Source organism: Diabrotica undecimpunctata, chromosome 9, assembly GCF_040954645.1.
Source record: "Diabrotica undecimpunctata isolate CICGRU chromosome 9, icDiaUnde3, whole genome shotgun sequence".
Lineage (NCBI taxonomy): Eukaryota > Metazoa > Arthropoda > Insecta > Coleoptera > Chrysomelidae > Diabrotica > Diabrotica undecimpunctata.
Genome location: NC_092811.1, coordinates 132,292,250 through 132,319,964, shown reverse-complemented (window position 1 = coordinate 132,319,964; position 27,715 = coordinate 132,292,250). Strand labels below are relative to the sequence as shown.

At 33.9% G+C, this 27,715-nt stretch overlaps 1 protein-coding gene across 1 annotated transcript; it reads right to left on the bottom strand.

Annotated features, from left to right (window-relative positions):
* Positions 1 to 4,548: 4,548 nt before the first annotated feature.
* cindr (CIN85 and CD2AP related) lies at positions 4,549 to 27,399 on the bottom strand. Its single transcript, XM_072545319.1, has 7 exons — positions 27,046 to 27,399; positions 26,714 to 26,985; positions 19,424 to 19,613; positions 15,086 to 15,328; positions 14,015 to 14,347; positions 13,155 to 13,420; positions 4,549 to 10,313 (listed from the first exon to the last, which is right to left on the bottom strand). The coding sequence occupies exons 1-7, from the start codon at positions 27,047 to 27,049 to the stop codon at positions 9,933 to 9,935; spliced, it is 1,689 nt and encodes a 562-aa protein (XP_072401420.1). The 5' UTR covers positions 27,050 to 27,399; the 3' UTR covers positions 4,549 to 9,932.
* Between the last annotated feature and the right edge of the window lie 316 nt (positions 27,400 to 27,715).

Here is a 27,715-nt window from a genome sequence, read left to right as displayed (position 1 = left end):
TGGGTATTTCAGCCAGCTGTCAGATAATTCAATATGGCTGGTTTTGAGAAGTTGAGAAGAGTGCACAATTAAAAAAAAATCAATAAAAATATCGAAAAGTGTCGATATAAGTTTTAACGAAGAGAAATAATTATGAAAAATGTGTATACAAATGACTGGAATTTATGTAGGAGGTTTATTATTATTGTTATAATTAATTGTCAGTATGCTCCACAAAGATTTCTTTTTCCAGGTATAATTTTTCTTATTAAATTTACCTGACCACAAGTAAACCTTCATTGCATCAAAGAATATAGACACATATGCGTCTATATTCTTTGTTTGCATGACTGAGAAGATAACAATTGGAAGAGGGGTGAGACAGGGAGAGACTTTGTCGACAAAACTATTTATAACAGGAAAAAGGAAAGTGGGGGAATGATGGGCACTTAAGCATAAACCGCTTCTGTTTTAAATTTTTTATATCTATTATAACATACGTTTTGTTACAGTAAACTCCAATTATTCTACTTTGAAAATGTTTTCCGAACTGATAGAAGCCAAAGGATACATCCCCCAGCAATTCTTCAACTGTGACGAGACAGGGCTTTTCTGGAAAAGATTCTGAATATGACTTACGTAACGGCAGAGGAGAAGACGATGTCACAAACCTATGAAAGATAGATTAACTCTATTACTTTGCGCCAATGAGAGTGGCGACTGTAAAATCAAACCTCTTCTAGTGTACCATATCAGAAAATCCCAGAGCCTTTAAGTCACATAAGATTGTAAAAGCCAGTTATGTGAAGGGCAAATTCAAAGGCGTGGGTCACCAGGAAATTCTTTGTGGAGTGGATAAACCTGGTGTTTGCCCCTTCTGTTAAAAAATATCTACAGCAAAACAACCTACCCATGCAAATCCTTCCTGTCCTCTATAATGTCCCTTCTCACCCACTAAATCTCGAAGATGATTTACTCCAAGAGTTCAAGTTTATAAAGATTCTCTACGTACCAGCCAACACTACTCCTATCTTGCAGACCATGGATCAGCAAGTGATTTCTAATTTTAAGAAGTTGTATACCAAGCACATTTTTCGGCGCTGCTTTGAGGTGACGGAGAACACAAACCTTACCCTTTGAGACTTCTGGAAGAACCACTTTACGTAGTAATATGCCTAAGAATTATTGAGCAGGCCTGGCTAGGTGTTACAACAAGGACCTTAAACTCTGCATGGAAGAAGCTGTGGCCTGAGGCTGAAGATGAAAAGGCCTGCGAAGTACTGGAACCCGAAGTGTCAGTGGTAGATGAGATTGTTTCTCTTGGAAAATCCATGGGTCTGGAGGTGGATGAAAGAGATGTGAACGAACTTGTCGAGGAACAGTCTCAGAAGTTGGCGACCGAGGAGTTAGACGAACTACATTCGCAGCAGCATACGGTGGTTCAAAGAAAAATTTGTTTTGAAGAGGAGCCAGAATTGAAAGACAATATATCTTTCACAGGCATCTGTAGTTTCGTCCACAATAACATAAAAGTAATTATCACGTATGACTTCCCGCATTTGGATGATTGTTGATTTATATATAGAGTCGACACTTGATTTTCTCAACGTGGATTCATCCGGGATATTAAACTTGCAATATTTTTTCAAAAACGATCTTAGATTAACGTAATTAATTTCTTTTAATGGAATGTTAGAAGCAACCATTGCCTTGCACAGATCTTCATTAAATTGTGTTTCATCGTTGCTTAATGAACCCTGACTTGATTTTCTCAACGTGGATTCATCCGGGATATTAAACTTGCAATATTTTTTCAAAAACGATCTTAGATTAACGTAATTAATTTCTTTTAATGGAATGTTAGAAGCAACCATTGCCTTGCACAGATCTTCATTAAATTGTGTTTCATCGTTGCTTAATGAACCCGAATTAAAACAGTTTTTCAATGATTGCTGACTTTTTTCTTAATTTCTAATCCTTTTTATATTTGAAATATGTTTGGCTGAGTTGACATGCTGATGTACGTGAAATTTTGTATGGACGTTAATCTGAAGCAAGGAGAAATTGAATAAATATTTTAGAGTAATATATGTTTAATGAAAAGACAAAAAGAAAACTGGAAGTCTTCGAAAGAAAAGTCATAAGAAAAATATTTGGACCTATTAACGAAAACGGAATATGGAGATCCAGGTATAATCATGAACTCTATCAACTGTTCAAAGAGACACCGATCTCAGAATTCGTTAAATTTCAGAGACTTCGCTGGGCTGGTCATGTAGTAAGAATGGAGACAGAAAGATTGCCGAAAAGAGCCCTAGATAGTAAAATGCAGGACGCAAGACCAAAAGAAAGGCCAAGGAAAAGATGGGAGGATGAAGTGGCAGCAGACGCGCAAAATTTGCTAGACGTGAGAACCTGGAGAAGATCGGCACGGGACCGACAAGGTTGGAGGCATAGTTTGGAGGAGGCCAAGGCCCGATTTGGGCTGTAGCGCCATTGGAGAGAGAGAGATATGTTTAATGAATACGTGAATTAAAAATAAACGAAATGAAAACTTTTGTTTCATCAAAAGTTACTTACAATTTTCGAACATGCCGCGCAGAACACATTTTTACCTTCTATTTGAAGTTCTGCGTACGGTTTAATTCACAGCACATTAAATTCCACTTTGAGCACTTTCTTAACAATTTCCTAAACACGATTACACAACTAAAAGCAGCGCTGAACTGAAGTTCAGGAAAGCAATACAATCTGCTCAAAGTTTAGGTGGGTGTACGATCGATGACAGCGCTTGTCATCGGCTACGATTCGTTCCGGGAGCTGTAAGTCTATTCAAATTATAAATGAAAAATAAATAATAGTTCATTTTATGATTATTTCTGCTTAATGCCAGGCCCCACATCCAAGTCGGTCAACTCAATTTGCGGAGATTAAGAATTGTTAAGAGCTCAGGTAAATAGTATCTAGAAATAAACGGACAGGTTTACTGAAATTACTGCATATGCAGACGATGTAGCCATCATTAGTAGAAATAAGCCACGACTAATGGAAGTGTTCAAACAAATTGATCCTGAAGCAAGAAAAAGAGGTCTCAAAATAAACGAAGCAAAAACGAAGTATATGACAGTAAAAAGAATAACTGACAATGAAAATAATATCACAAAGGTTAGACAACTATACTATCGAACGAGTGGATGCCTTTACATATCTCGGCACAGAAATCAATCAGAAGAACTCCGTAAGTAGCGAAATTAATGCACGTATTTCCAGCGGGAATCGTACATACTATGCTAATAAAAGATTGATGACATCGAAATTATTAGACAAAAGAACCAAAATGACTATCTACAGAACACTGATTAGACCCGTAGTAACCTATGGATGTGAAACTTGGGTAATGACGAAAAAAGATGAAGCCCAACTCAGGACATTCGAGAGAAAAATACTGAGGAAAGTATATGGCCCGGTACAAGAGGAAGATGGCACATGGAGAATCAGGAGAAACGACGAGGTTAATGAGTTAAATGAAGGTTATGACATTGTAAGATTTGTGAAAAGTCAAAGACTGTCATGGCTGGGACATGTGCAGAGACAAAACGATGCAAAAACAACAAAGAAAATGTTACAATGGAAGCCCATAGGAAGGCGAAAAAAAGGAAGGCCCAGAACGAGATGGTTGGATGACGTGGAAGACGACCTGAAAACAATGAACATAAGACAATGGAGAAGAAGGGCACAAGAGAGATCTGAATGGAAGGACATAGCCAGACAGGCAAAGACCCATCCAGGGTTATGATGCCAAAAAAAGAAGAAAGAAGAATCTCCTCCTGTACCAGTTTTACAAGTCTCTCGTTATGCAGTCTGTGCACGTGGCCTGCCCATCTTAGTCGCTGTGATTTAATTTCTTGGACAATATCGGCTTCATTGTAGAGTGCTTTTAATTCGATATTTAATTACATATGCATATCGAAAATTACTTATTGGTACGCCATTAATCTTAATGCCCTCGTTGTACTCTTCCAGTGCCTCTAGAAATATTTGTTCCGTGTACAGGTTGAAAAGCAGTGGCGAAAGAATACAGTCTAACCCCTCTGAATTGGTTACTTGGCAGAAAGTCACAACTGTCATTGGACAACCATCCATTGTAGACCATTCAATCAAAAACACTGCGTATGATAGCTAACGCCTTTTGGTATGTGAGCAATGCGATCATCCACAATGATGCCAGACAGGCAAAGACCCATCCAGGGTTATGATGCCAAAAGAAGAAGAAGAAACGGACAGGTCCTGCATAATTACATCTTAATGGGTTTCTATCGTCCATAAGAAATCGTCTCTAACTACGCAACGTTTAGTTCTTACCGTGAAACGCTTTATAGAATATTCTGTGGTACTCTTCTGATTCCACATCCCTATTTTGTTTTTGTTTCCACAATTTCACCGTAATCCGCGGTCTATTTGGAGATACGATCTGAAATTTGTAAAAGAACATCACTTTTCTTTCGTGGAATTGTTTCAGATACTCATTTTCCGTCGTATTATCAGACTTTAATAAATAAAAACAACCCACAGCTTGAAATATTTCTTTAATTACTGAAAATAGTTTCAACTTCACAACAAATTAAAAAGTTTTCCTTAACCATAAATTATCTTAGGTACAATTACAAGAAGGAATTTATTATAAAATAATTACAATAATAGAATGATTGTATCTGTTAAAAATTACTTAAAAAACATAACAAAAAATAAATATAATTATTGGACGAATGTAAATATAGCATATGTTATGGCTAGCTAAAAATAAAAACATCTCACAAGAAGCCTTTGAACACTAATGACCACTTTCAGAGGTATTTGTAGTAAACTCCAAAATTTATTAATGGAGCAATACTTTGACAGTCATAGGCGTTTTAAGTATTCTAAGAAGTTTGTGAAATAGTACTATTTGTGAGTTATATTCAAGTCTTCGTCGTGGTAATACTGAATAGTTTTACAACCATAGAAATGCATATAAATGGCTACAATAAAGAAAAAAACAGAAACAATATAAAAACAAGTTTGTATAGCAGATTTAATGACCTATAGAAATGACAATTTTTTTTTCTGGAATTATTTTTGTTAACTATGATTTAAAATACTCTAAATGACATTCCAGATCATATACATGGAATATTAAGCAGTTTTTTTGTTATTAACGTTTGTATACTTTTAGAAATACAATAAGCAATGTCACAGTTGGACAAAGAACACTTTATGATTATATTTTGGCGAAAAAATGCCTAAACTTCTATAGGTCATTAATTTTTTTGAAGCACCTACCTATAAAATTGTTGTCCATAAGATTATTGTGAGATTTTTCACGATCTCCCGGTTATAAATTAGTTTGTTTTGTACACTATATATAATTATATATTTTTAAGTACTAATTTGTAAATAATAATCATTAAAAAGAAAAAAAAACAATTAGAAGCGTTTTAAGGCAGCGAATAATGTGAGCAATAAATATCTGCGCCATTTCAACTTTTTACTATCCATTTTGGGAAAAATATACTTACAATACTAATAAAAGTGTAGAAATATCCTTATTAGCTATTAAAATATTCAGCCTTTTCTCTTGACGTGACAGTTTTGCTGATACTACATTATTTATTCATTATAAACTGTTAAGATATTTCCTAGGGTCACAAAAACCAGTAGAACAGATGGCAACGCAGCTTGTGACGTCACTTCCAGATTAAAACAAATGAAGTATAGACTTAACCTCACTTACAATATCTAAAATGCTAGAATAAAAGCGGAATGTAGAACATTTAAATGGAAATTTTGCTAAAAAACTAAAGAAAGTAGATTTTTTTCAATTATTTAAATCATACAAGGATTGATCCAGTATACGTGATATTTCAGAGGTGAAATAAATGCCAAATAGGAAGTTTACATTGTATGGAATATACAAGTTGAGTCACTCTGTACTTATCTAATAGTTTATGAGGTATTATTGCCATAAGACATTCAAAAACTATCTGGTAAATGATTATTTTAGGAAAATCATGCGTCTTTAGTTATACAGTGCTAGTCGAAAGTCCGTTCCACCCTCGTATCTTTGGAACGATTACAGTTATAATAGTGTTTAATATTTATTAATTTAATTAATAAATATTAAAACCTCCGCCTCTGGTTACTTGTCAAACAGTTGACGTTTTTCAATTCTCTAATTATTTTTACGTCAACGTTAACTTTTTTGACAATTAACCAGAGGAGAACGTTAGAATATTTATTCCATGCAGAAGAACGTATTTTTAATGAGAGGTACCCCGATCGGCCTACATCGATAGCTTATTTGAGGAAGCTTCTTCGGAAGTTTACAAACAGGTAGTGTTCAAGATGTCAAACGATCTGGTCGACCAAGAATTAGTGATGACAAAAAAATTGACATAATTTCAGAAATGGTAGTGAACCCTACTTCTTCTACATCCCAAGTTGCATCTATCTATGGAATCAGTCAAAAGACAGTACACCGAGTGTTGGCTGAAAACAAATTTCATCCATACAAATTAAAAATTGTGCACCAACTTTCATATGATGACCCCGATCAAAGAGTAGAATTCTGTAAAAATATGTCCAATAAAATTAACCAACAGCCTGATTACATAAAACAATTCATTTTAGTGACGAAAGTACTTTTTCTCTCAATGGAAATGTTAACACATACAATGTGAGGTATTGGAGTGACACAAATCCTCACGTCTTTCGTGAAACACGTACTCAATTTCCAAAAAAAAAAAATGTTTGGTCAGGTGTTTTGGGAAACCACATAGTTGGGTCTGTTTTTCTCAATACTAACTTAACCGGTGAAGTGTATCTGGAGATGTTATAAAACGCAATTGAACCGTTAATACTTGAAATTCTGGAAGATAATCCAGATAAATTTGGCAACAATTATGGTGCAGTAAGACGTTACCTAGATGGGGAATATCGTGGTAGATGGATTGGACGAGATACGATAGAATGGCCAGCTTGGTCACCGGACCTCACACCATTAGATTTTTTTCGGTGGGGATACTTGAAATCTAAAGTTTACGCTACAGCACCCGACAATATTAACGTTTTGAAACAACGAATTGTTAAAGAATTACCGCCAGGAAGTAGATGGAGCACATTTTGAACACTTACTATAAGGACGGGTTGTTAAATATTTATTAATTACATAAGATGCTATAATTTTAGTATTTATTTAATTTATTCATCCAAATGAGCTTAGTATGGCTTAGTATGGAAGTCAAATAAAATTAGTATGGCTGAATAGATATTTTCCTTTCAAATAATACCTTTCAAACGAGGTATCGTTACTGCTACGAGGTATAGTTAGCTATCGTGATACTGACACAGTGGCGCTGTAACGTCATCTGTCACTATTACGTCACCTGTTATGACTAGTTGAGAAGCCTACGTCTTTTTATTACCTCCCTCCAAATTTCACTATTATAACAATAACCGTTCAAAAGATACGAGGGAGAACGGACTTTTGACTAGCACTGTATAGCTATCCACCTGTTTATAAATCAAATAAAAAAGGTTAAAATAAAATCGATCAAAATTAGTAGAACAGTTGACAATCCAGCTTGTGACGTTACTCCCAGGTCACAACAAATCAAATATACAGTAAAACACATCACAATATCAAAAATTCTAGAATAAAAGCGGAATGTAGGCTATTTAAGTGGAAATTTTTAAATTGTAATTACTATTCTAAATGGGAATAAGCCACAATTAAGGTTAAAGTAAGTTTATTGACGTTTCAATTTCTACTTCGGAAATTGTTCTCAAATTTCCGAGTGGAAATTGAAACGCCAATAAACTTACTTTAACCTTAATTGTGGCTTATTCCCATTTAAATAGTGATTACTTTATAATGCCACAAGAAAATAGCTTCAGAACAATATTTAAATTATACGAGGCTTGATCGAGTATACGTGATATTTCAGGGGTGACAGAAATGTCAAGTAGGAAGTTTACATTGTATGGAATATACAGGGTGAGTCACTCTGTGCTAATATAACGGTTTATTTGATCTTACTCCCATAAAACTAAAAAAACTATCCGTTAAATTATAGTTTTAGAAAAATACTTAGTCCCTTCAATTATTTTATCGAAGCGCCACTGTATATATCACTCATATAAATCATTTTTAAAATAATTGATAAAATATAATATTTACTAGAAAACTGTTTAAAAATTGCATTTCACTATTTAATTTCTTTTTTTACCTATTAACTTAATCCTACAGCTGCTTTGAAAAATACGAGTTATACAGGGTGTATCAAAAGTGTTGACACCGAGATTTTTAAATATCAATAAAAATGTAGATTTTTGAGGTGAAAGCGTATAAAAAAAATTGCATACTGTATAATATTCAAAAACGGGGTAAAACGGGTATCAACATTTAAAATTACATCAAAATAGATATAAAAATAAGAATGTTAAGATTTCCAAAGTTGTTGTGGAGCCTACAAATTAAAATAGAGGTAGACAAAACAATAATTTGCATTACTGGTTGCCTACATTTGGAAAAAATATAAAAAAGGACCATTCTGACTAAAGAAAAAACCATTAAAATAAGAAAAAAAAAAAAAATGCAAAATTAACACAATTTTATAAAAATAAGCTTCGTACGTTCGTACTCATTTTTATTACTCTCAATCTGCATCATGTTATTATTACCACTTTCTGACTAACCTTTTCGCTACACCCTGTATTTACGAGTTATACAGAGTGTATCAAAAGTGTGCAGACCTAGATTTTTAAATATAAAATATTTAGATTTTTAGACGTGAGCGTTTAATTGTATAAATAGATTGCATACTGTGTTGTATAAACCGATAATCTTAAAAAAACGAGATAAAAAGGGTATCAATATTTGAAATTACATATAAATAAATGTGAAAATAAGAATGTTAAGATTTGTTAATTGTGGTGGGCGGTAGAAATTAAAAAGGTGGCAGACAAAACAATAATTTGCATTACTGGTTGCCTACATTTGGAAAAAAATTCAAAATATATAGAAGGATTATTATAAAAGTCTACAGACTCTGTAAAGGAAAAAATTAAAATAAGAAATAAAAAATGCAGAATTTTATAGAAATAAGCTTGTACAAACGTTCGTACTCATTTTTATTAGTCTGATTCTGCAGCATGTAATTATTACTCCTTAATATCTAACCTTTTCGCTACACCCTGTATTTACGAGTTATACAGGGTGTATCAAAAGTGTGCAGACCTAAATTTTTAAATATCAAGAAATGAAGAAGTTTAGACGTAAAAGTTTAATTGTATAAATAATTTGCATACTGTGTTGTATAAACCGGTAATCTAAAAAAACGGGGTAAAAAGGGTATCGATATTTGAAAGTACATATAAATAAATGTGAAAATAAGAATGTAAGGATTTGTAAAGTTGTGATAGGAGCTAGAAATTAAAATGGAGGACAAAACAATAATTTGCATTACTGGTTGCCTACATTTTGAATTTTTTTTAAAAATATATACGAGACCATTATAAAAGTCTACACACTCTCTAAGGAATAAAAAAAATACTAAAATAAAAAACATTCTGATTGAGTTTACCGAAAGTACAAGCTGATTATAGCCGCAATTGTCAAATATGAAACAAAAATTTCGGTTCAGTAGTGTTGGCGTGTTTTTATAATGTATATGTTGTATGCTTCAAATATAAAGAGATAAAAATAAAACATATGCATTATAAAAACATCTCAACACTCAACTCAACCAACATTCTTATTATTCTGATTTTGCACCATGTGATTATTACCTCTTTATGATCAACCTTTGCGTTACACCCTGTATTTTTTAGCGGAGTATTGCATAAAATCGGATAATAAAAGGTTTCACCAAAAAATGTGCAGAATTCGTGGCGCACACTGCGGAAAATAAAGACACCTAAACTTGCACGTTCTGCATAACTTTCTCCTGCAGGAACATCCTCATTTCGGTTTCCACTATCAGTTTATTCCTCAACTCCTCGATGGTTTGGTTTTGCCTCCTAACCGCTTCTTCGAGCGCTTCCAGTCGCTCTAAGATGTCGGCGGTGCTGACGTTCTTGGAACCGGCGTTCGGCGAAGGAACGGGTTTCATCGGAGACACTTTGGGAGGGATGGGTTCTTTCGGAATGACTATAGGTTGACTAGGTGTTGGGGGAATGTCCTTTGTTATGTGTGTAGTGGTTGGTCTCGGAGGAGGCGGTCCTTTTTCCGGTTTTTCTGGCTCGGTCGGCGTTTTCAGCTTCGGATGTAGGGGAGACATTGATTTTGGTGAATCCAACTGGAAAATAGCAAATATTAGAAATCTAACCTAATGTTTGAAAGCTACTGCATGCCTCAGTATACTGCTCTAGTAGATAAATAGTTATGACTATCGATATTCTGTGCAAGGTAAAATACAATTTTTTTAATTTAATTTTACTGTCCCGCACATTGTTATACAGGGTGAGTCATGAGGAACTTTACATACTTCTACCATATGTAGAGTCTCTCAGGGAGCATATCATGTGGCCACTAAAAAATGTCAACTCCTCTTCTTTATTAATTAACAGGGTGATTTGTGTAATTGACCATTTATTTCATTTTACTGTAGTGTTTATACGGCTCATTTGATTTTTTTAATTTTTGCATGATACAGTACACTACTATCAAGCATTCGACTGGTATTAGCTAAACTAAAGAATTCCAGGACTGGCTTTGGAAAAATTAATTTAGGGATTCGTATTAAATATTACACCCTGTATAAATTTTTTTTAAAATGCGATAAGTGATTTTCAAACTTCATAAATAGCCAATGAAAACGACATATGCGACAATGTTGTCGCACTTTTATTAAATTTTTAGTGAACGATCAAATCTTACCAAAAATAGAACAACCATAATGAAGTATCAAATTATAAGGTATTAATTTAAACAAATGTTATAAATTTCAAACATTTTAATTAAAATGAGTTCCTACAACATAATCTAATACGTAGAAAATTAACATCTTTACTGTCACTTTGTATTATCTCTACGATAGAATCAATTGTTTTTCAATTTTAAATTTTTACTCATAGATCGTATTGGGGCATTATTTTCGATAAATAATAAATTAAATTGATTAAAAAGTCAAACCTCAGTTGATACATTGCATCAACTGTACTAAATAAAAATAAATCTAAAAAAGTTTAAAATGAAGGTTGGCGTTGACCGTTTGACGTTTCTTGATATTTTATACCCATTGTCATTATTGTCATTATCAATTGTTATTTATGTGTACAAGAATACATATTTCTTCTGTCATATCTACGTTAAGTACATTGTGTTAGTTTTGGTAGAGCTTTTGTTACTTTCGTTCAAAATGCCACATCAATTTTCGACCACAGAATATGCAGACATAATATTTGTTTATGGATTCTGTAATGGGAATGGTAGGGCTGCTAGTAGAGAATATCGCAGGAGATTTCCTAATCGTCGAACTCCCAGTCATCCAACATTTGGGTCAGTTTTTAATTATTTGCGAGAAAATGGCACTTTTCCTAGTGGAACAACAGAGCGACATGTAGATGAAGCGCAGGAAGATGACATTATGGACGCCGTTACTATGAACCCTACAATAAGCACTAGACAAGTAAGTCGAGAACTCAATGTTACTCAATCAAAAGTAAGTAGAGTCTTACAAAAAAATAATCTATACCCATATCACATTCAAATGGTTCAGCGACTACATGCTGGAGATGAGATCGATAGGTTGGAATTTTGTAGATGGATTAACAATAATCGACCAACGCTATACAGGACACTATTTACAGATGAAGCCCAATTTACCAGAGACGGGATAAATAATTCACGAAATTCACATGTGTGGGCAGAAGAAAATCCCCATGCTATTCGAGAACGTCGTTCTCAGTTAAGGTTTTCGGTTAACGTGTGGATTGGTGTCATAAATAACCAATTAGTAGGTCCTCACTTTTTTGATGGTCCTTTAACAGGGCAGGTCTATTTGAACTTTCTACAAAATATTTTGCCGAATTTGCTTGCCAACGCGAACGTTGCTATCCGAGGGATGTATTTTCAGCATGATGGGGCACCCCCACACTTTTCACTGGCAGTGAGACAACATCTCAATAATGTTTATGGCAACAGGTGGATAGAGCGTGCAGGTCCTATTTCGTGGCCTTCAAGATCCCCTGATTTCAATCCCGTTGATTACCATATTTGGGAACGATTGAAGCAACTAGTTTACGCAGTGAATATTAATAACCGACAACAATTAATTGATAGAATCATACATTGTTGTAATACTATTAGAAACGATCCCCAGAGTATCCGTAATTCAATACGTCAATTAACAATTCGGCAACAAAAATGTGTACAGGCTGCAGGGTTCCATTTCGAAAATCTATTTTGAATTATTTTTATTTTGTTAGCATTATTGTATCTTTTCCAGTTCTAATTTATGGGTTTATCATAACTATGTACATATTTTTAGTTTTTTTTTTTAAATTGTTCTTCGTTATTGTTAGTAGTTACTGTTTTTTGTTGTGCAGTGACTCAGTTTATCATTTCAATTAAAATGTTTGAAATTTATAACATTTGTTTAAATTAATTACCTTATAATTTGATACTTCATTATGGTTGTTCTATTTTTGGTAAGATTTGATCGTTCACTAAAAATTTAATAAAAGTGCGACAACATTGTCGCATATGTCGTTTTCATTGGCTATTTATGTAGTTTGAAAATCACTTATTGCATTTTAAAAAAAATATATACAGGGTGTAATATTTAATACGAATCCCTAAATTAATTTTTCCAAAGCCAGTCCTGGAATTTTTTAGTTTAGCTAATACCAGTCGAATGCTTGATAGTAGTGTACTGTATCATGCAAAAATTAAAAAAATCAAATGAGCCGTATAAACACTACAGTAAAATGAAATAAATGGTCAATTACACAAATCACCCTGTTAATTAATAAAGAAGAGGAGTTGACATTTTTTAGTGGCCACATGATATGCTCCCTGAGGGACTCTACATATGGTAGAAGTATGTAAAGTTCCTCATGACTCACCCTGTATATATGTTCTTAAACAAAGTAGTAGCTAAGTAAAGTTACCAAAGCCGCAATTTTAAAACTCTTACCTCTTTTTCTTTTTCAGGTGGTGTTTTAGTTGGCTTATTTTCTTCTTCCACTACCTGTCCCTCCATCGACGTCGTCATAGTTCTTTTGTTTTGGTTCTGCTTCATCTCCTCCAGCCAGGGTGCTTTATGTTTTTCCCACTCGCGCAGACGAGGTTTGACTTCATTATCTATCGTCTGCGATTCGTGGTGGTTCGCTTCGACAACGGTTCCGTTGGACATCGTCGTAGGTTCATCTTTGTGCATTATAGTAGTGGGCGGACGACGACCTGATAGTAATAATTTGTTTTTATGTGCATTGATATTAGAAGTAGAGATAAAGAGGACAAAGGTGTAAAATCTCAAATAAAAATAACTCAAAATCAAGCTGGTCAAACTCTGGGATCCTCTAGCATCTCAGTATCTATAAAATAACTCACCTATATAAGCTGTGTAAAAATGAAATTTGGATTTAACGTTACAATGGTGTCACGGGTGAGAGTATTATTTAAATATTTTATAAGTTGTGGCAGAAATATGATTGGTAAATATATCGGATTTTTAAAGTGTACCAGAGGCTATAAAACATTTACGGTAACATGAGAGAAAAATATAAACAAAGGCAATGAAAAATACAAAAAAAGGCAATGAAAAACAGACAAAATCGTGCAAAATCACACTAAAGATTCGCCAATTAGCCAGCGGATCGTCCGGATAATTCTGTGGAATTCTCAACAAGACATTGGAGACATTTGCTTGGTTGTTGGAGAGACGATGATTTTTATCGTCTTAATATCTCTTATATATTAAGTTTTCATTTCGTCCTCCTAAATTATAATGTTACTAAAAGAATACAGTAAAGGATAAAATTATACTCAACTTACCGGGAGCTTTGACTCTGCCAGCACGAACATCAGCCAACAACGGTCTCCTTTCGACTTGGTCAAAGGCATTATCCGTATTTTCTACCCCTACCTCCTTCTCCTTGTGCACCATTCGACTACTCGCCGTTCCGTCTACGACGTCTACAATTTTCTTCTTAATTTCGGAAATGAACCCGACGCCGGAGCCCGAAGGTGACTTCTTGATCGAAACTACGGGTTTTTTGCTCGGAACGGGTGGTGTTTTGTTAAGAACGCTATCACCGTCGCTTTTATCGATTTTTTCCGATTTGGGCTCTAAGGATTTTCGTTGCGAAGCTACTGATTTTATGGCACCTAGAAAATCGTACTCGTCAAGAAAAAAATTGTTTATTTTTATCGTTCATATAAATTTTTTAGACAATTTACAGCGACCATGTATAATTGTGATCGTGCGAATTGCCCGTCGTATTTACTTCATGACATTCTTTTCAGCTAGGCAAAGATCCGGCTCGAAGGACCAATGTATATTCATGGTATTTATTCCTCTCTTGTATGGATTTTTAATCGTAGAACGCCGCATTAAGCGTCTTTTTTCCAACGAAATAAATGATTACCGCTTAATTTGGCAGGGATATAATTAGAAAGCTTTAAATTTTACCAACGTCTAGTCAATTCTAGATAGAAAGACGTGGAAGAACATTGGTAAAATCAACTAATATCTTTATGATACCTGCATCTGCCATCTAAGTGCCGACTTTATTCCATGTCAGCCAAATTGAGTAATCTAGCATCCCTTGTGTGTTTTCCTTGTTTTTTTTTCTGTCAGTTAAGTGATTTTTTTTATTGTAGAGTAAACCATCATCTATTGTCTATTTTTTCCTTGTTTTTCTATACCTTTTGACATGTACTTTACGTGAATTATCTCGAATATTATTCAGTAGATATATAAAGACTAGTTACTGTTATGAGACTCTAGTCTTCAGCCGTATTTTTTAGAATGTATGAACAATTGTACAAGTAGTAAATAAATATTTTAAATAAATCAAATTCTCATTTTAATTCATGTCGAAATATATAAATTAACGTACTCACCTGTATCGGGGAATGCTTTCGAATGAGTTTTCTTCTCTTCCTTACTGCTACTTTTATTATCACTAGAAATAAGTACCACAAAATTGTCCGGGAAAAAGCCGGTTTTTCCGTTCAATTCGCCCTGCCACCAGCCGGGATCTTGGCTATCTTTGCTAATTAAAGTTATTATATCACCTTCTTTGAACGATATTTCATCCTCGTTTTGAGCCTTATACGGGTACGTTGCTTCGCATAATTGTTTCGCTGAAAATGAAACATTTTATTTAAAAAAAAAAAAACAACCTTACCACTTGTTTTTGTCAAACAGAACACGATATTTAGTCGAAATATTTGTGTGTATTCTATACAGAGCGTTCCATTAAAAACGAAACAGAAAACCTGAAGATTCTATGCTTCAAAATGAGGTTTCAACAAAACCACTGGTCCACAATGGTTGTGTTTTCTTATACTCTAATAAAGTATTTGCTCCACCCAAAGCAGATTCTAGATATCCGAACTTTAAACTAAGCAGACGAAGGGAGTGAACACAAACTAGTACTAGCAAAAAAGTAATGAAAATAACATACAAAACATTTTCGACAGGAAATCGCCGAGGAAAAATTAAATGTAGAATCACTGTTGAACGACTCTACAAAAGAAATGTGCCAAAGGAAGCTAGCACAGAAGATACAGCTGAAACAAATAGACGACATCGAAGATATAAACGCGAGCTGGGAAAAAATTAAAAACAACATTGAAGAAGCAGCAACAGAAGCTCTAGGAAAACGCAAAGTTATACTGAACAAAAGAATTAATAACAATACTCTATGGTTCAGAACAGAAATAAAAGAGAAAGGTAAAGAGAAACGAAAGGCCTACACGAAGTACAAAACATCAAATACTGCAGAATCCCGAGACATCTATAGAAGAATACTATAGTGTTTTGAGTATTCTTCGAGACAACCACATCTCAAACAGCTCGATTTTGTTTATATCTGCATTAAAAACCGAAGATTCACATCCATACAAAAGTTTTCATTGATTTTCAAATTCAAATAAAAGTTCATATAGGTATACCGAAACCTGACAAATTTGTGATCATTATCTCTACCTTTCTCGAAACTTATTAGAGTATGTTCTTCTTCTTCCTTCTTGTATGTAGGCTTTAAAACCTGTTTCTTCTTCAACATTCTTATTCTTCTTCTTCCTTTGCCCTATCCGTTTCGGACGTTGGCTATTAACAAGGCTATTTTGACTTTGTTTACGGCACCTCTGAACAGTTCGGTCGATGTTAGTCCGAACCATTGTCGCAGGTTATGCATCCATGAGTGTAGTCTTCTTCCCGGTCCCCTCCTGCTGTCGATTCTTCCTTGGACTATTAACTGTAGCAGCCGGTACTTAGTATGCCTCATGACATGTCCGAAGTACTCAAGCTTCCGTTTCTTTACGGTGAAGATTATTTCTTTGCTTTTGCCTATTCTCTGCATTACTTTCACGTTAGTGATGTGGTCTGTCCAGGATATCCGAAGAATACGGCGATATATCCACAGCTCAAAGGATTCTAGTTTCTTCAGGGTGGCTTCCGTTGTGGTCCATGCCTCTGCTCCATAGAACAAGACCAGTCTTAATTTTAGTTCCAATGAGATTTTGCTTGTGAACCACTTTTTCATATTGTTGAACGCGTTTCGCGCTTTTTCAATTCGTGATCTTATTTCTGTTGACTGGTCCCATTTTGTGTTGACTGTGGTTCCAAGGTATGTGTATGTCTCCACTTGTTCTATTTTTCAGTTGTTTAATGTCAATTGCATCGGAGGTTGTTGTGTTCTGCTGATGAGCATGCATTTAGTTTTGGTTGTATTGAGTTCTAAACCATATTCTTGACTTGCTGTGTGTATGCTTTGCATGAGTCTTTGAAGCTCGTTGCAGTCATTTGCGATAATAACTGTGTCGTCAGCATATCTAATATTATTGATTACCTCTCCGTTTACTTTGATACCCTCCTAAATTGTTTAAATTATTGCACCAACTTTTTCTTGGTCTGCCAATAATGCTTCGTCCATTTGGTGCCTTATCTCGTACTATCCTATCTTCTACCATTCTACTAATGTGTTCGTTCCACTCCTGTTTCCGTTTTGTCACCCATCCATTTATGTCTTCTATATTGCATGCTCTTCTATGTTTTCGCTTCTCTCCCTATCCAACAGACTTTTCCCTGATATTTGTCTGAGTATTTTCATCTCTGTTGTTTCTAGTAGTCGTCTCGTTTTAGATGTGTCAGATCTTGTCTCCGCCGTGTATGTTAATATAGGTCTAATTGCTGCTTTATAGATTCTTGTTTTTGTGTCTTGTCTTTCAGGTTTTTGTTCTTCCAGATTGTGTCATTAAGAGATCCCGCCTCTTTTCTTGCTTTTAAGCCTTGTTGTCGTACTTCTTCAACATATCCGTAACTAGTTATATCTATTCCCAGATATCTAAACCTTGCTTCCTGCTTTATTATTTTCCCATCAATTTCGATTTTTACATTATAGTGGGTATTTAGAAGTTGCCATACATTTGGTTTTTTCTGCTGATATTATCATATTGTATTTCTTGGCTGTTGTATTGAAGATGTGTGTTAATCTTTGGAGCTAGTCTTCTGTCTCGGCGACTCTGCCTGGGGGTTATGAGAGCGAGGACTGGGTGGATTGAGTAGCTCAGAAGCCGCCTTCATGCCCGGATCACAGCCAGTCCCAAGCCCGGATAAAAGAGGAGGGTTGATGGGCCAGGTTAGCATCCTACCCATTGTAAAAGAAAACAAGGCTCAAAGAACCGATATAAAGCCTCGGAATCATAAATATCCAACTTTAATAAAACGATAGGAAAAATTAAAGTTCTAAATGAAAAGTATCCACTTTTGAGTCCAAATATCCCAAAAACTTGCCATGTTACGTGTTTTTAATAGAATTACTTATACTACTACTACTACTACTACTAAGGATTTCCACAGTTTTCACTGTCTTCCTTCACTCAACCGTTTTCTCCAATTTTCCCTGTCATTCCAGTCTCCATCTCGCAGGGTTCTTTTCTCCATAGCCTCGTCGATTTCATCTCTGAATGACCTTCGGTGTCTTCCTCTCTTTCTTCTTCCAATCGGGCTCCATTCTGTGATTTTGTTTATCCAGCTTCCTCTGTCCGCTCTTCTGACGTGGCCGTACCAGGATAGTCTCTTCTCCTCTATATAGTCGATTATGTCTGATTGCACTCCCATTCTCCGCTTAATCTCTGCGTTTTCAATTCTGTCTCTTTTTGTAAGTCTACAGCTTCTCCTCAGGAACTCCATTTCTACTGCTCTTATTCTACCTCTATTTCTCTTGTTTATTGTCCAGTTTTCGGACCCATATGTCAGGATACTTCTTGTCAGGGTATTATATATTCTCTTTTTTGTCTTTATCGTAATGTTCTTATCCCACAACACTGAGTTTAGTTGTCTTATACAGTTTCTTGTTTGTCTCAGTCTGTTGTTTATATCTTCTTCTGTTGTTCCCTGGTTCGATATTATGGTTCCTAAATACTTGAATTTATCTGTTCCATTTATTTGTCTTCCCTCGTCTATCTCTAGGTTTCTCATATCCTTGTTTTCTGTTGTTAGGTATTCGGTTTTCTCTAAGTTTATTTCCATTCCGTTGTTTTTAGAGCATAAAGCTGAGATCTTCTTCATCTTGTGCGATGACTACTTGATCGTCGGCAAAACTTAAGGTGTATAGGTATTCGTCTCTTACTGGTATGCCCATTCCTTCGCACTTTCTCCTACATGGTTTGAGTGTCTTTTCCAAGAATATTTTAAACAGAATAGGGGACGTAGCACAGCCTTGTAGAAGTCCTTTTGTCGTCTTAAATGGATTGTAGGCTTTATTTCCACATTTAATAGCTACTTTGTTTTCTTTGTATAGTGCTTTAACTGCTTTTATTAGTGTTTGTCGGATTCCGAGATCATTCATTGCTTCCCATAATTTGACTCTAGGTATTGAGTCATATGCTTTCTTTAGATCAACAAAGGCCAGATGGACCGGTCTACCTTTTGCCATTTTCTTCTCTATCAGTTGTTCTAATGTGTACGTATGATCTAGGCATGATTTTCCTACTGTGAACCCTGCTTGGTCTTCTCCAATTTTTCCTATTATTTCTGTTTCTAGTTTTTCCTTAATAATTTATTAAGGATTAATAATTACTTATACACATTTATGTAAAAAATAAAAAATTTAAACTTGAGTCAGTACACTTTACATCTATTGTTAAATGGTCTTTGAAGAAGAGAATCTACGGTTATTCTATGGCCATTGTTAGGGAACCTTTGTATATAAATCTAAACTAGTAACTTACTTGGTTTTGCGGGTAACTTGGGGGGTTTTGCGTCATTTTCGTTCGGCACATATGACACTCTTTTTGGGGGACTGGGTTGAAAAGAAATTTCCTTGACGAAATTCGAAGGAAATACTCCCTCCTTACCGTTTAGGTTACCTCTCCACCAGCCCTCTTCCTCTTCTCCTATTATATCAATAACATCTCCTACCTGTAAGGGAAAAACGACTAACTTCGTAAATGATTCGTCAAAAACAAGTCAAAGTTTATAGATAAATGTTTATTAAACTTTCAATAAATAAATCAAAATATCCTGAGTTAAATCTTTAAACTAATTATACATTTGGTGTGAACTTAAAGCTAATTTTTGTGGTATTTCAAATGTACAAAGTGTGTTTAATTTGATTCTGTAATAAATTGGTTAATCTGCTATTAACTGAAAATAACTCTCTGAATAAGAGTAAAGGTGAGATACCAAATAAACTGCTGTAAGATTTTAGAGTAACAATGATGAAACTAGTAACTAGAGGAAGAGCTCTATCGGCCAAATAACGCCATTGTATATTTAGGAAGGACAAAGTATAAAAAGAGGAGAAAAACAGATATATTGTACAAAAATATCCTTTTCCTTGCGTTAATAAATATTTTAATTCCGATTATGAACTAAAATTTTCTTACACACTTTCCTTATTTTAGTCCACATTTGATACCTATAGCAATCAAATATGTAAGATTGATAAATAAATTACTACAGGTATCGACAAATGATAAAATTACAACACGAGTATCTGTAAACAAAGAAGCAATAACGTTGATCCACTTCCAACAAATTTCAAGATAAGATAATTGATTCTACACTATATTTTGTTTGCAGCTCATCAGTGTATCTTTTGTTTAAACAAATTACACTATGGATTTGGACAAAGAGAAACAAGGAGAGACGATTAATCAAATATAATAAAGCAGGAGAATAACGCACTTCATCAGCCACCCGCCCCCCCCCCCCCCATATATTTCCTTGGGATTGTGCTGTGTATTGAGAACTTATAAATGAATCAAGTAGGTTATTGATAGTGAACATTTAAAAGCAGCAAATTTGTGCAAAAATAGAAATCCTCATATTGGTTCGGATTGGATGATTTTTTATGATTTTAAAAAAGGCCTTATTTAACAACATTGCATAGAATCGCTTCATGCAACTTTTGATAATGAAGAATTATCACAGACTCTAGAAGAAAGAGAATAATCCATAACAGAATAGGATAGTATGTGAAATCATAAGTAATAATTCGAACATTTTGAACGGAGACGATGTTCATGGTTTTAAGATCCCTCTCTACGTCGTCTACCCATCTTTTACGGGGCCTTCCTCTTGTTCTGTTTCCTTGCGGCTTACATCTCTGGACTACTTTTACAGCTCGATTATCTGGCATTCTTTCTAGGTGACCAAGCCAGTTTAGTCTTTGTGATTTTACAAATCTGACAATATCTGCGCTCTGCATTAGTTCATCCAGCTCGTGGTTCATTTTAATTCTCCACGAACTATCGCTGCATTGGGTTGGTCCAAATATCTTCCTTAGTATTTTGCGCTCAAATATTCTCAGTTGATTTTCATCAGTGGTTGAGAGGGTCCACGTTTCACATCCATATGTGACCAATGGTCTAATTACTGTTTTGTAGATTCTCAGCTTAGACTCACGATTCAGTAACTTACTTTTCATTAAGTCTTTGTATGCATAAAAGCACTTATTACCGCTAAGAATCCGTGCTTGTATTTCTTGACTGATGTTGTTGTTGTCATTTATTATTGAGCCTAGGTAGGGAAAAGTAGAGGCATATTTGTAGGTATGGTTGTCTACCTTCAGATTTTCATGTTCATTCGATTTTGTGCACTCCATATATTTTGTTTTGCTTTCATTTATATATAGACCAAACGTAGCAGCTTCTCGTTTCAGTTCTATGACTTTTTCGCTCAATACCCTTTTGTTGCGGCTTATTCTGGCAACATCATCCGCATATGCGCATATTTGCATAGATCTTGTATTAATACAGCCGTTTACATCCAGTTTTCTAACAACAGCTTCTAAAGTTAGATTAAAAAGTGTTGTTGATAAGGCATCCCCTTGTCTAACTCCATTTTCAATATCAAAGGCCTGCGTCATATCTCCATCTATTTTCACCATAGCTTTGGAACCCTCCAGAGTCATTCGTATAAGTTTAACCAACTTATTGGGTATCCCTAACATAGATAGTTGCTTTAACATCTTTTGCAAATGAACCGTTAATAATTGAAATTCTGGAGGATAACCCAGATGAATTCGTTAACTTGGAAATAACGTTTTAACAAGATGGTGCTCCTGCACACCATTATGGTGCAGTAAGACGTTACCTAGATGACGAATATCGTGGTAGATGGATTGGACGACGAGGTACGATAGAATGGCCAGCTCAGTCACCGGACCTCACACCATTAAATTTTTTGCTGTGGGGATACTTGAAATCTAAAGTTTATGCTACAGCACCAGACAATATTGACATTTTGAAACAACAAATTGTTGAAGAATATAGAATGAAAAATGAATAATTTGAGTATGACAGTACATAAGAGTATAGAAATAGGATACATTACTGCCAGGAAGTAGATGGAGCACATTTTGAACACTTACGATAAGAACTGGTTGTTACATATTTATTTATTAATTAAATGAGAAGCTACAATTTTAGTATTTATTTAATTTATTCATCAAAATGAGCTTAAACTCAAACAAAATTATTATGACTGAATAGGTATTTTCAATACCTTTCAAACGATGTATCACTTGCCATAAGATCCCATTTAAAATTATCTGTCAAAGTGGCGCTGTAACGTCATCTGTCACTATTATGTCACCTGTTATGACTAGTTGAGAAGCCTACGTCTGTTTATTACCTCCATCCAAATTTCACTATTATAACAATAAATGTTCAAAAGATACCAGGGGGAAACAGACTTTTGACTAGCACTGTATATACTTTTACATTATTATCACCACAGTAAAATAAACAGCAAAAGTATGACGCTTTCCTCATAATCTTAATGGTTACCTCTTCATAAGAAACATAAAACAATAGGTTCAATAGTAAAAGTGTTAAATATAACAACTTTTCATTAAAATTGCAAAATATATTTCCTTATCTTGTACATATTTGTAACAAAAATTTGTTTTTAATATATTTTATGGATTTAGCAATCAATTTGTGATTGTGACATGTACAATATTGATAATATTTTTATTACTAATAAAAACATGAGCATCTAATTGCAGTTAATTACAATAATTTCCAAATTAGTCATTATATATCGTTTTCAAGGTGTAATATACTTATAACTATCTTTTTTGGACAGTTTCAATAAACCACTAGCAGTTGTTTGTCTTGATTATTCAGTTGATTTAAACATATTAAAACAATCAACTATTTTGACACAAATACTCATTTTCTTAAAATAGATACAGCAATAAAAATCCATATTTGCCTCTTGATGAGTCACTTCATTAACAACACTAGAATATCTTAACAGCAAGAATTTTTTTGCATTAAATTCACATTAAAGGAAATAAATAACAGCAAATTTCTGATATGCAACATTTTAGTATAAAATTTAATATTACAAAAGATATGAAGAAATTAAATACATTTAGAAAAAGTTGGTCTGAAAGTTATAGCAAGGGATTTTTTTTATTATAATTAACTAAGTAATAAATTAACAATCAGAATAAAAGAATGTATTCTATAAGTTAATGTGATGAGTTTAGGTCCTTTGTCTTTGATTCTGACGTGATGTCCCACCAGTGAGAGAATCACATGTCAATATTACTAGTCTGTTGGCCAATGTCTCTTTACTGTCGAGATTCTCATAGATTATTTGGTTGGTTACATACTAGGGTACCTCAACAATTTTATTACTCCAAAGATTTTTGATTGATATCTTTTCATTATAGCAATATTGGATTTACTACTACAGCCCCACGGCTCTATGCCACATGATTTTATCCATTTACACAGCCCATATTTATTGGCAGCTTAGAGTTTTTTCCAATTAACCATTTAATTTCTTTTTGTCTTAGTTGTGTTTGTTTTCTTTTATTGCTAATGTGTTCCTAGCAACACAGGGTTTGATCCAGGTGTAGCCCAAAGTATCTGGTTATTTTAGGCCTTGTATTTCCTGATTGTTGATACATATATGGGTGGTGGTGTTTCTTGTCGTAAAGTGAAAGTTCTGTGGGCTGACTTGCTTTCATTTATTTTTATTTTTCATTGTTCCAGCCAGTTTTCAAGCTCATCCAATTGGTCTTGGAGTTTTTGTGTAGATATCTTAATGTGTTTATGACTTGTGAGTACTACTGTGTCATCTGCAAATATGGCAATTGTTACATTATTTAAAGTTGGTAGATCAGATATATAATAAATATAATAGAGGTCCTAGGACGCTGCTTTGTAGAATTGCCGCCCCAATGGGATGCATTTTGGATATTTCTCCATTTACTTTTGTTCTAAACTGTCATTTTTCCAAGTATAATGTAAATACATATTCGAAAGAATGGTGGTAATTATTTAATTTTATAAAGAAGTCCTTTATTCCAAACCTTATCAAAAGCCTGACTTAAATCTAGTGATACTATTGAGCAATATTCTTTTCTTCTAACATGGAGTTGATTTTATAGGTTATTCAGTGGTATTGCTGAACAGTGAGTGTTCTCATTGAAATCCAAACTGATAATTTGGTATTCAGTCTGCTCCTGTTGTAAAGTCTGGATCTATTCTTTTTGTTAGAAGTTTTTCTAGTAATTTTGAAGATTGTTGATAACAGACTAATAGGTTGATAAGATGAGACTTCACTGGGATCCTTTCCTGGTTTTGGGAATAAAGGTGTTACTACAATTTTTAGATTATTAGGCCAATAATTACACCTTGCTATTGAGTTAAATAAATATGTAAGAGTTACTATACCCTTTTTGGGCAATTCTTTTAGCATTTTTGATGTTATTAGGTCAATTCCTAGTGACTTTTTGATATTTAGTGTTAGGATTTCTTCTTTAAGTTCTTTTGGCTTTACTGGTATTCTGTTCTGGAATTTAAATAATTAATAATTTCTTGATTTTCTTCATTGTTGTGTGGTTGGAATAATGTTGCTAAATGTTCAGCAAATAATTCTGATTTTTCTTTATCGCGTCTTGTCCATTGGTTCTGTGTGTCTCAGGTTTTTTGTACTGGTGGCAATATTGTTTTAGGTTTTAAGAATGATTTGATTGGTTTCCAGATTGAATGGTTGTATTTATTAAGTTGAGTTACATATTTTTTACCTGATTCTTCTCTTGCAATTTTTAGTTGTGTTTTAATTTATAAGTTAAACAATTGTTAAATCTCAGCTGGGTGCCGACTTTGTTGCCATTTGGGTCTTGCCCTTCTTTTTTTGGCAATGATCTTTTTAATTTCCAGTGGACCATTTATTCTATCCCTGATTTTATTTTTATCTGCATCATTTGGTGTTGCTTCTTTTGCAGCATTTTGTAATATTGTCATAAGGTTATTTGTAGCTACTTCTATTTCTGGAAGGCTTTTTAGTCTTACATTTAATTTAATGTTTTCATCCAGCTTTTTCAGTAAAGACACCAAACTATTCTAGGTCCATGCAGTTTTAGAGTAGGTTGTTTGTTAATTAAAAAGGTGCTAATTGTTACAATAATTGGTGAATGATCTGACGATAGGTCATGCCTTGGGGCTATGTCCACAAAGGTGTTAGATATTCCTTTATGATGCAGAAATCTAAGAGGTCTGGTCTTTTTTTGGGGTCCCTTGGCCAGTATGTTAGTGTTCCTGTTGATAAATATGAGTATTTATTTTCTTCTATTAAGCTATAGAGCTCTCTCCCATTTGTTGTTATTAATCTTGATCTCTAGTAAGTGTGATTACTATTAAAATCACCAGCTGAGATAAATTTTGGACCTAGCGCATTGAAGAAGAACCCAAAATCTGTTTTTTTTTTTAATATTGTGCTTTGGAAGGCAATATACAGCTGCAATTGTTATTTCGTAAGGTAATAAGCACACTTTAATTACTGTAGCTTGGATGGTCTCTTACATAACTCTGCATCATGAAATGTTTAATTGATTGTTTGATTAAGATTGCTGTACCTCCATGGACAGTCTTGCCTGGGTGGTTAGTATGGTACATTAGATAATGTGCTATTTTAAAATACCATTTGTCTATTAAATGAGTCTCACTTATTAATAATATACATATTAGATTTGGTTGTAGAAATATTATTACCTCATCCTTATGATTCAGCAGCCTATTGGCCTCTTATTCAGCTATTCGTAGAAAAATTTTTATTTGAATAAAAGTTTGTTAAGCATGTTTATTACGATGCATTTTTGTTGAGAGATTTGATGAAACATGGCTTTGAATTCTTCTAAAAACTTCATAAGAATAGAGTTTAAATCTTGGCTATCTGAAGAAGCAGCAGGAGGTTGTATATTATTTGCTACATTAGCGTTAGGAAGAGATAATATACCAAAATTAACCATATTTTAATAACAAAGGTAAATTAAACTATTTCTGAAGGCAAAATAAGGAAAAGATCTAGACAGAAACCTGTAAAGAACTGTTTGTATTGTGGCAAGTTAAACACAGTAACTAAAAAAAACAAACAACTACTTTGTATTGTTACTCCTCTCATGTTAAAAATATTCCCCTTCTAGATGTATAACAGATCATAAAACCATGAATCAAATATGCCATTATTCTAATATAATAAATAGATCTCAGCATGCTATGCACTTTTAAGACAGACTTATTAGCATCAAGCAATAAATTTGTACCAAATCTGCACAATGGGAAACCATCTTCAAAATATATTAAATAGGTATAAGGCATACTGGGCATACAGCGAAACAGATCTGAATATATTGTTAGAAGACTAAACAAACTAATTTGCAAAGGTGATTACTGAAAATTCCATCATTTTATTCCATCATTTTATATCCAACATCTCCGAGAGAAAAATAGAAGTTTTACAGGAGAAAAAGGGCAGTTTTGAGCTAACAGGCATCTAGCCCTATTACAGTGATTACCTTCAACGAATTGGACCTGTTTTGTGTTAACAACATCACAAACAACTTTAATTTACATATGACTCATTATTTCTACAGTGCAAAACAATACCAAGCAACTTTTAACTCTGTGACAATTATTATTAAATTGTGACTGAACTGCTAGTTGCATTGAATTAAAATCTACACAAAAATCGACTATACAATCAAATTTTCCTACCTTTAAGTTTAGTTCATCTTCATGGTCTTGATTATAGGAAAATACTACCCTGCATTGTTTTATTCTGCATACATCTTTGCTATTCCTGAAAACTACACCGTCTTTATCTAAGGGTCGAACGAAATTGTCTGGAAACATTCCTTTTTTATCTTTGAGCACACCTTCCCACCATCCACCTGGTTTCTTGACTACATCTTTAATGATGTCACCTTTTTTTATTGTCAGCTCATCAGATTCTTTCGCAGTATAGTCATACTCTACTATTACTTCATCTGAAAATATGTTTTTATCTAGTTAATGTTTGTTCATTAATAAATAACGGTAATACGTACTCATTTTCGCCTTTGTAATGTTTTCATAGTTTTCTATTCATTTATAAAGAAAGCCAAGCCCTATTGGATGATTTACACTTAACGTTACTAAAGCACCAATAACAATACGTCCACTTTTATCTTTAACCTTTCAATTTATTGTTTATTATTTTCAACTATGAATTATTTATTCATAGAATTATAATTTTTGTTGGTTGCCCTATTTTCACTTTTATTTACAAAAATCTAGTGATATTTTGACGTGTAAGGCGATTTCTGTCGTTGTACTTTGACGTCATATATGTCATAGCTAAACATACAACCACAAACAAGGAATTCAAAATTAAGATAACAAACCGTAAGTTTGTAATAAATAACATAGATAAATTCAATAAAAACCACTGAATTTGATAAAGGTAAACAACAGTCACTGTTTCGATAAAGATCAGTAGTAACTTAAAATATTTAATCTATTCGTAAACGTTTTTTAAACGATACTTAATTCTTAATTCAATTCGGTAACGGTCATTACCGTAATTTTCCTAATACTGCAAGCAATCGGAGAAATTTCGAATCATACAGTAATTTACAAAATATTTTATTATTAAATTATTTTTACAAATGAGGTTTCCTAAATTAGACAACACAACGTACGTTAAGGTCAAAATTAAGCACATGGAATTAGGAATTC

What these genes read in the sequence shown, in the direction of transcription:
- cindr (XM_072545319.1), bottom strand. An exon ending in CAAGTTACCCGCAAAACCAA is followed by an intron (nt 15,329 to 19,423) that starts GTAAGTTACTAG and finishes TTTCATTTTCAG; the next exon opens with CGAAACAATTATGCGAAGCA. An exon ending in GAAAGCATTCCCCGATACAG is followed by an intron (nt 14,348 to 15,085) that starts GTGAGTACGTTA and finishes ACGATTTTCTAG; the next exon opens with GTGCCATAAAATCAGTAGCT.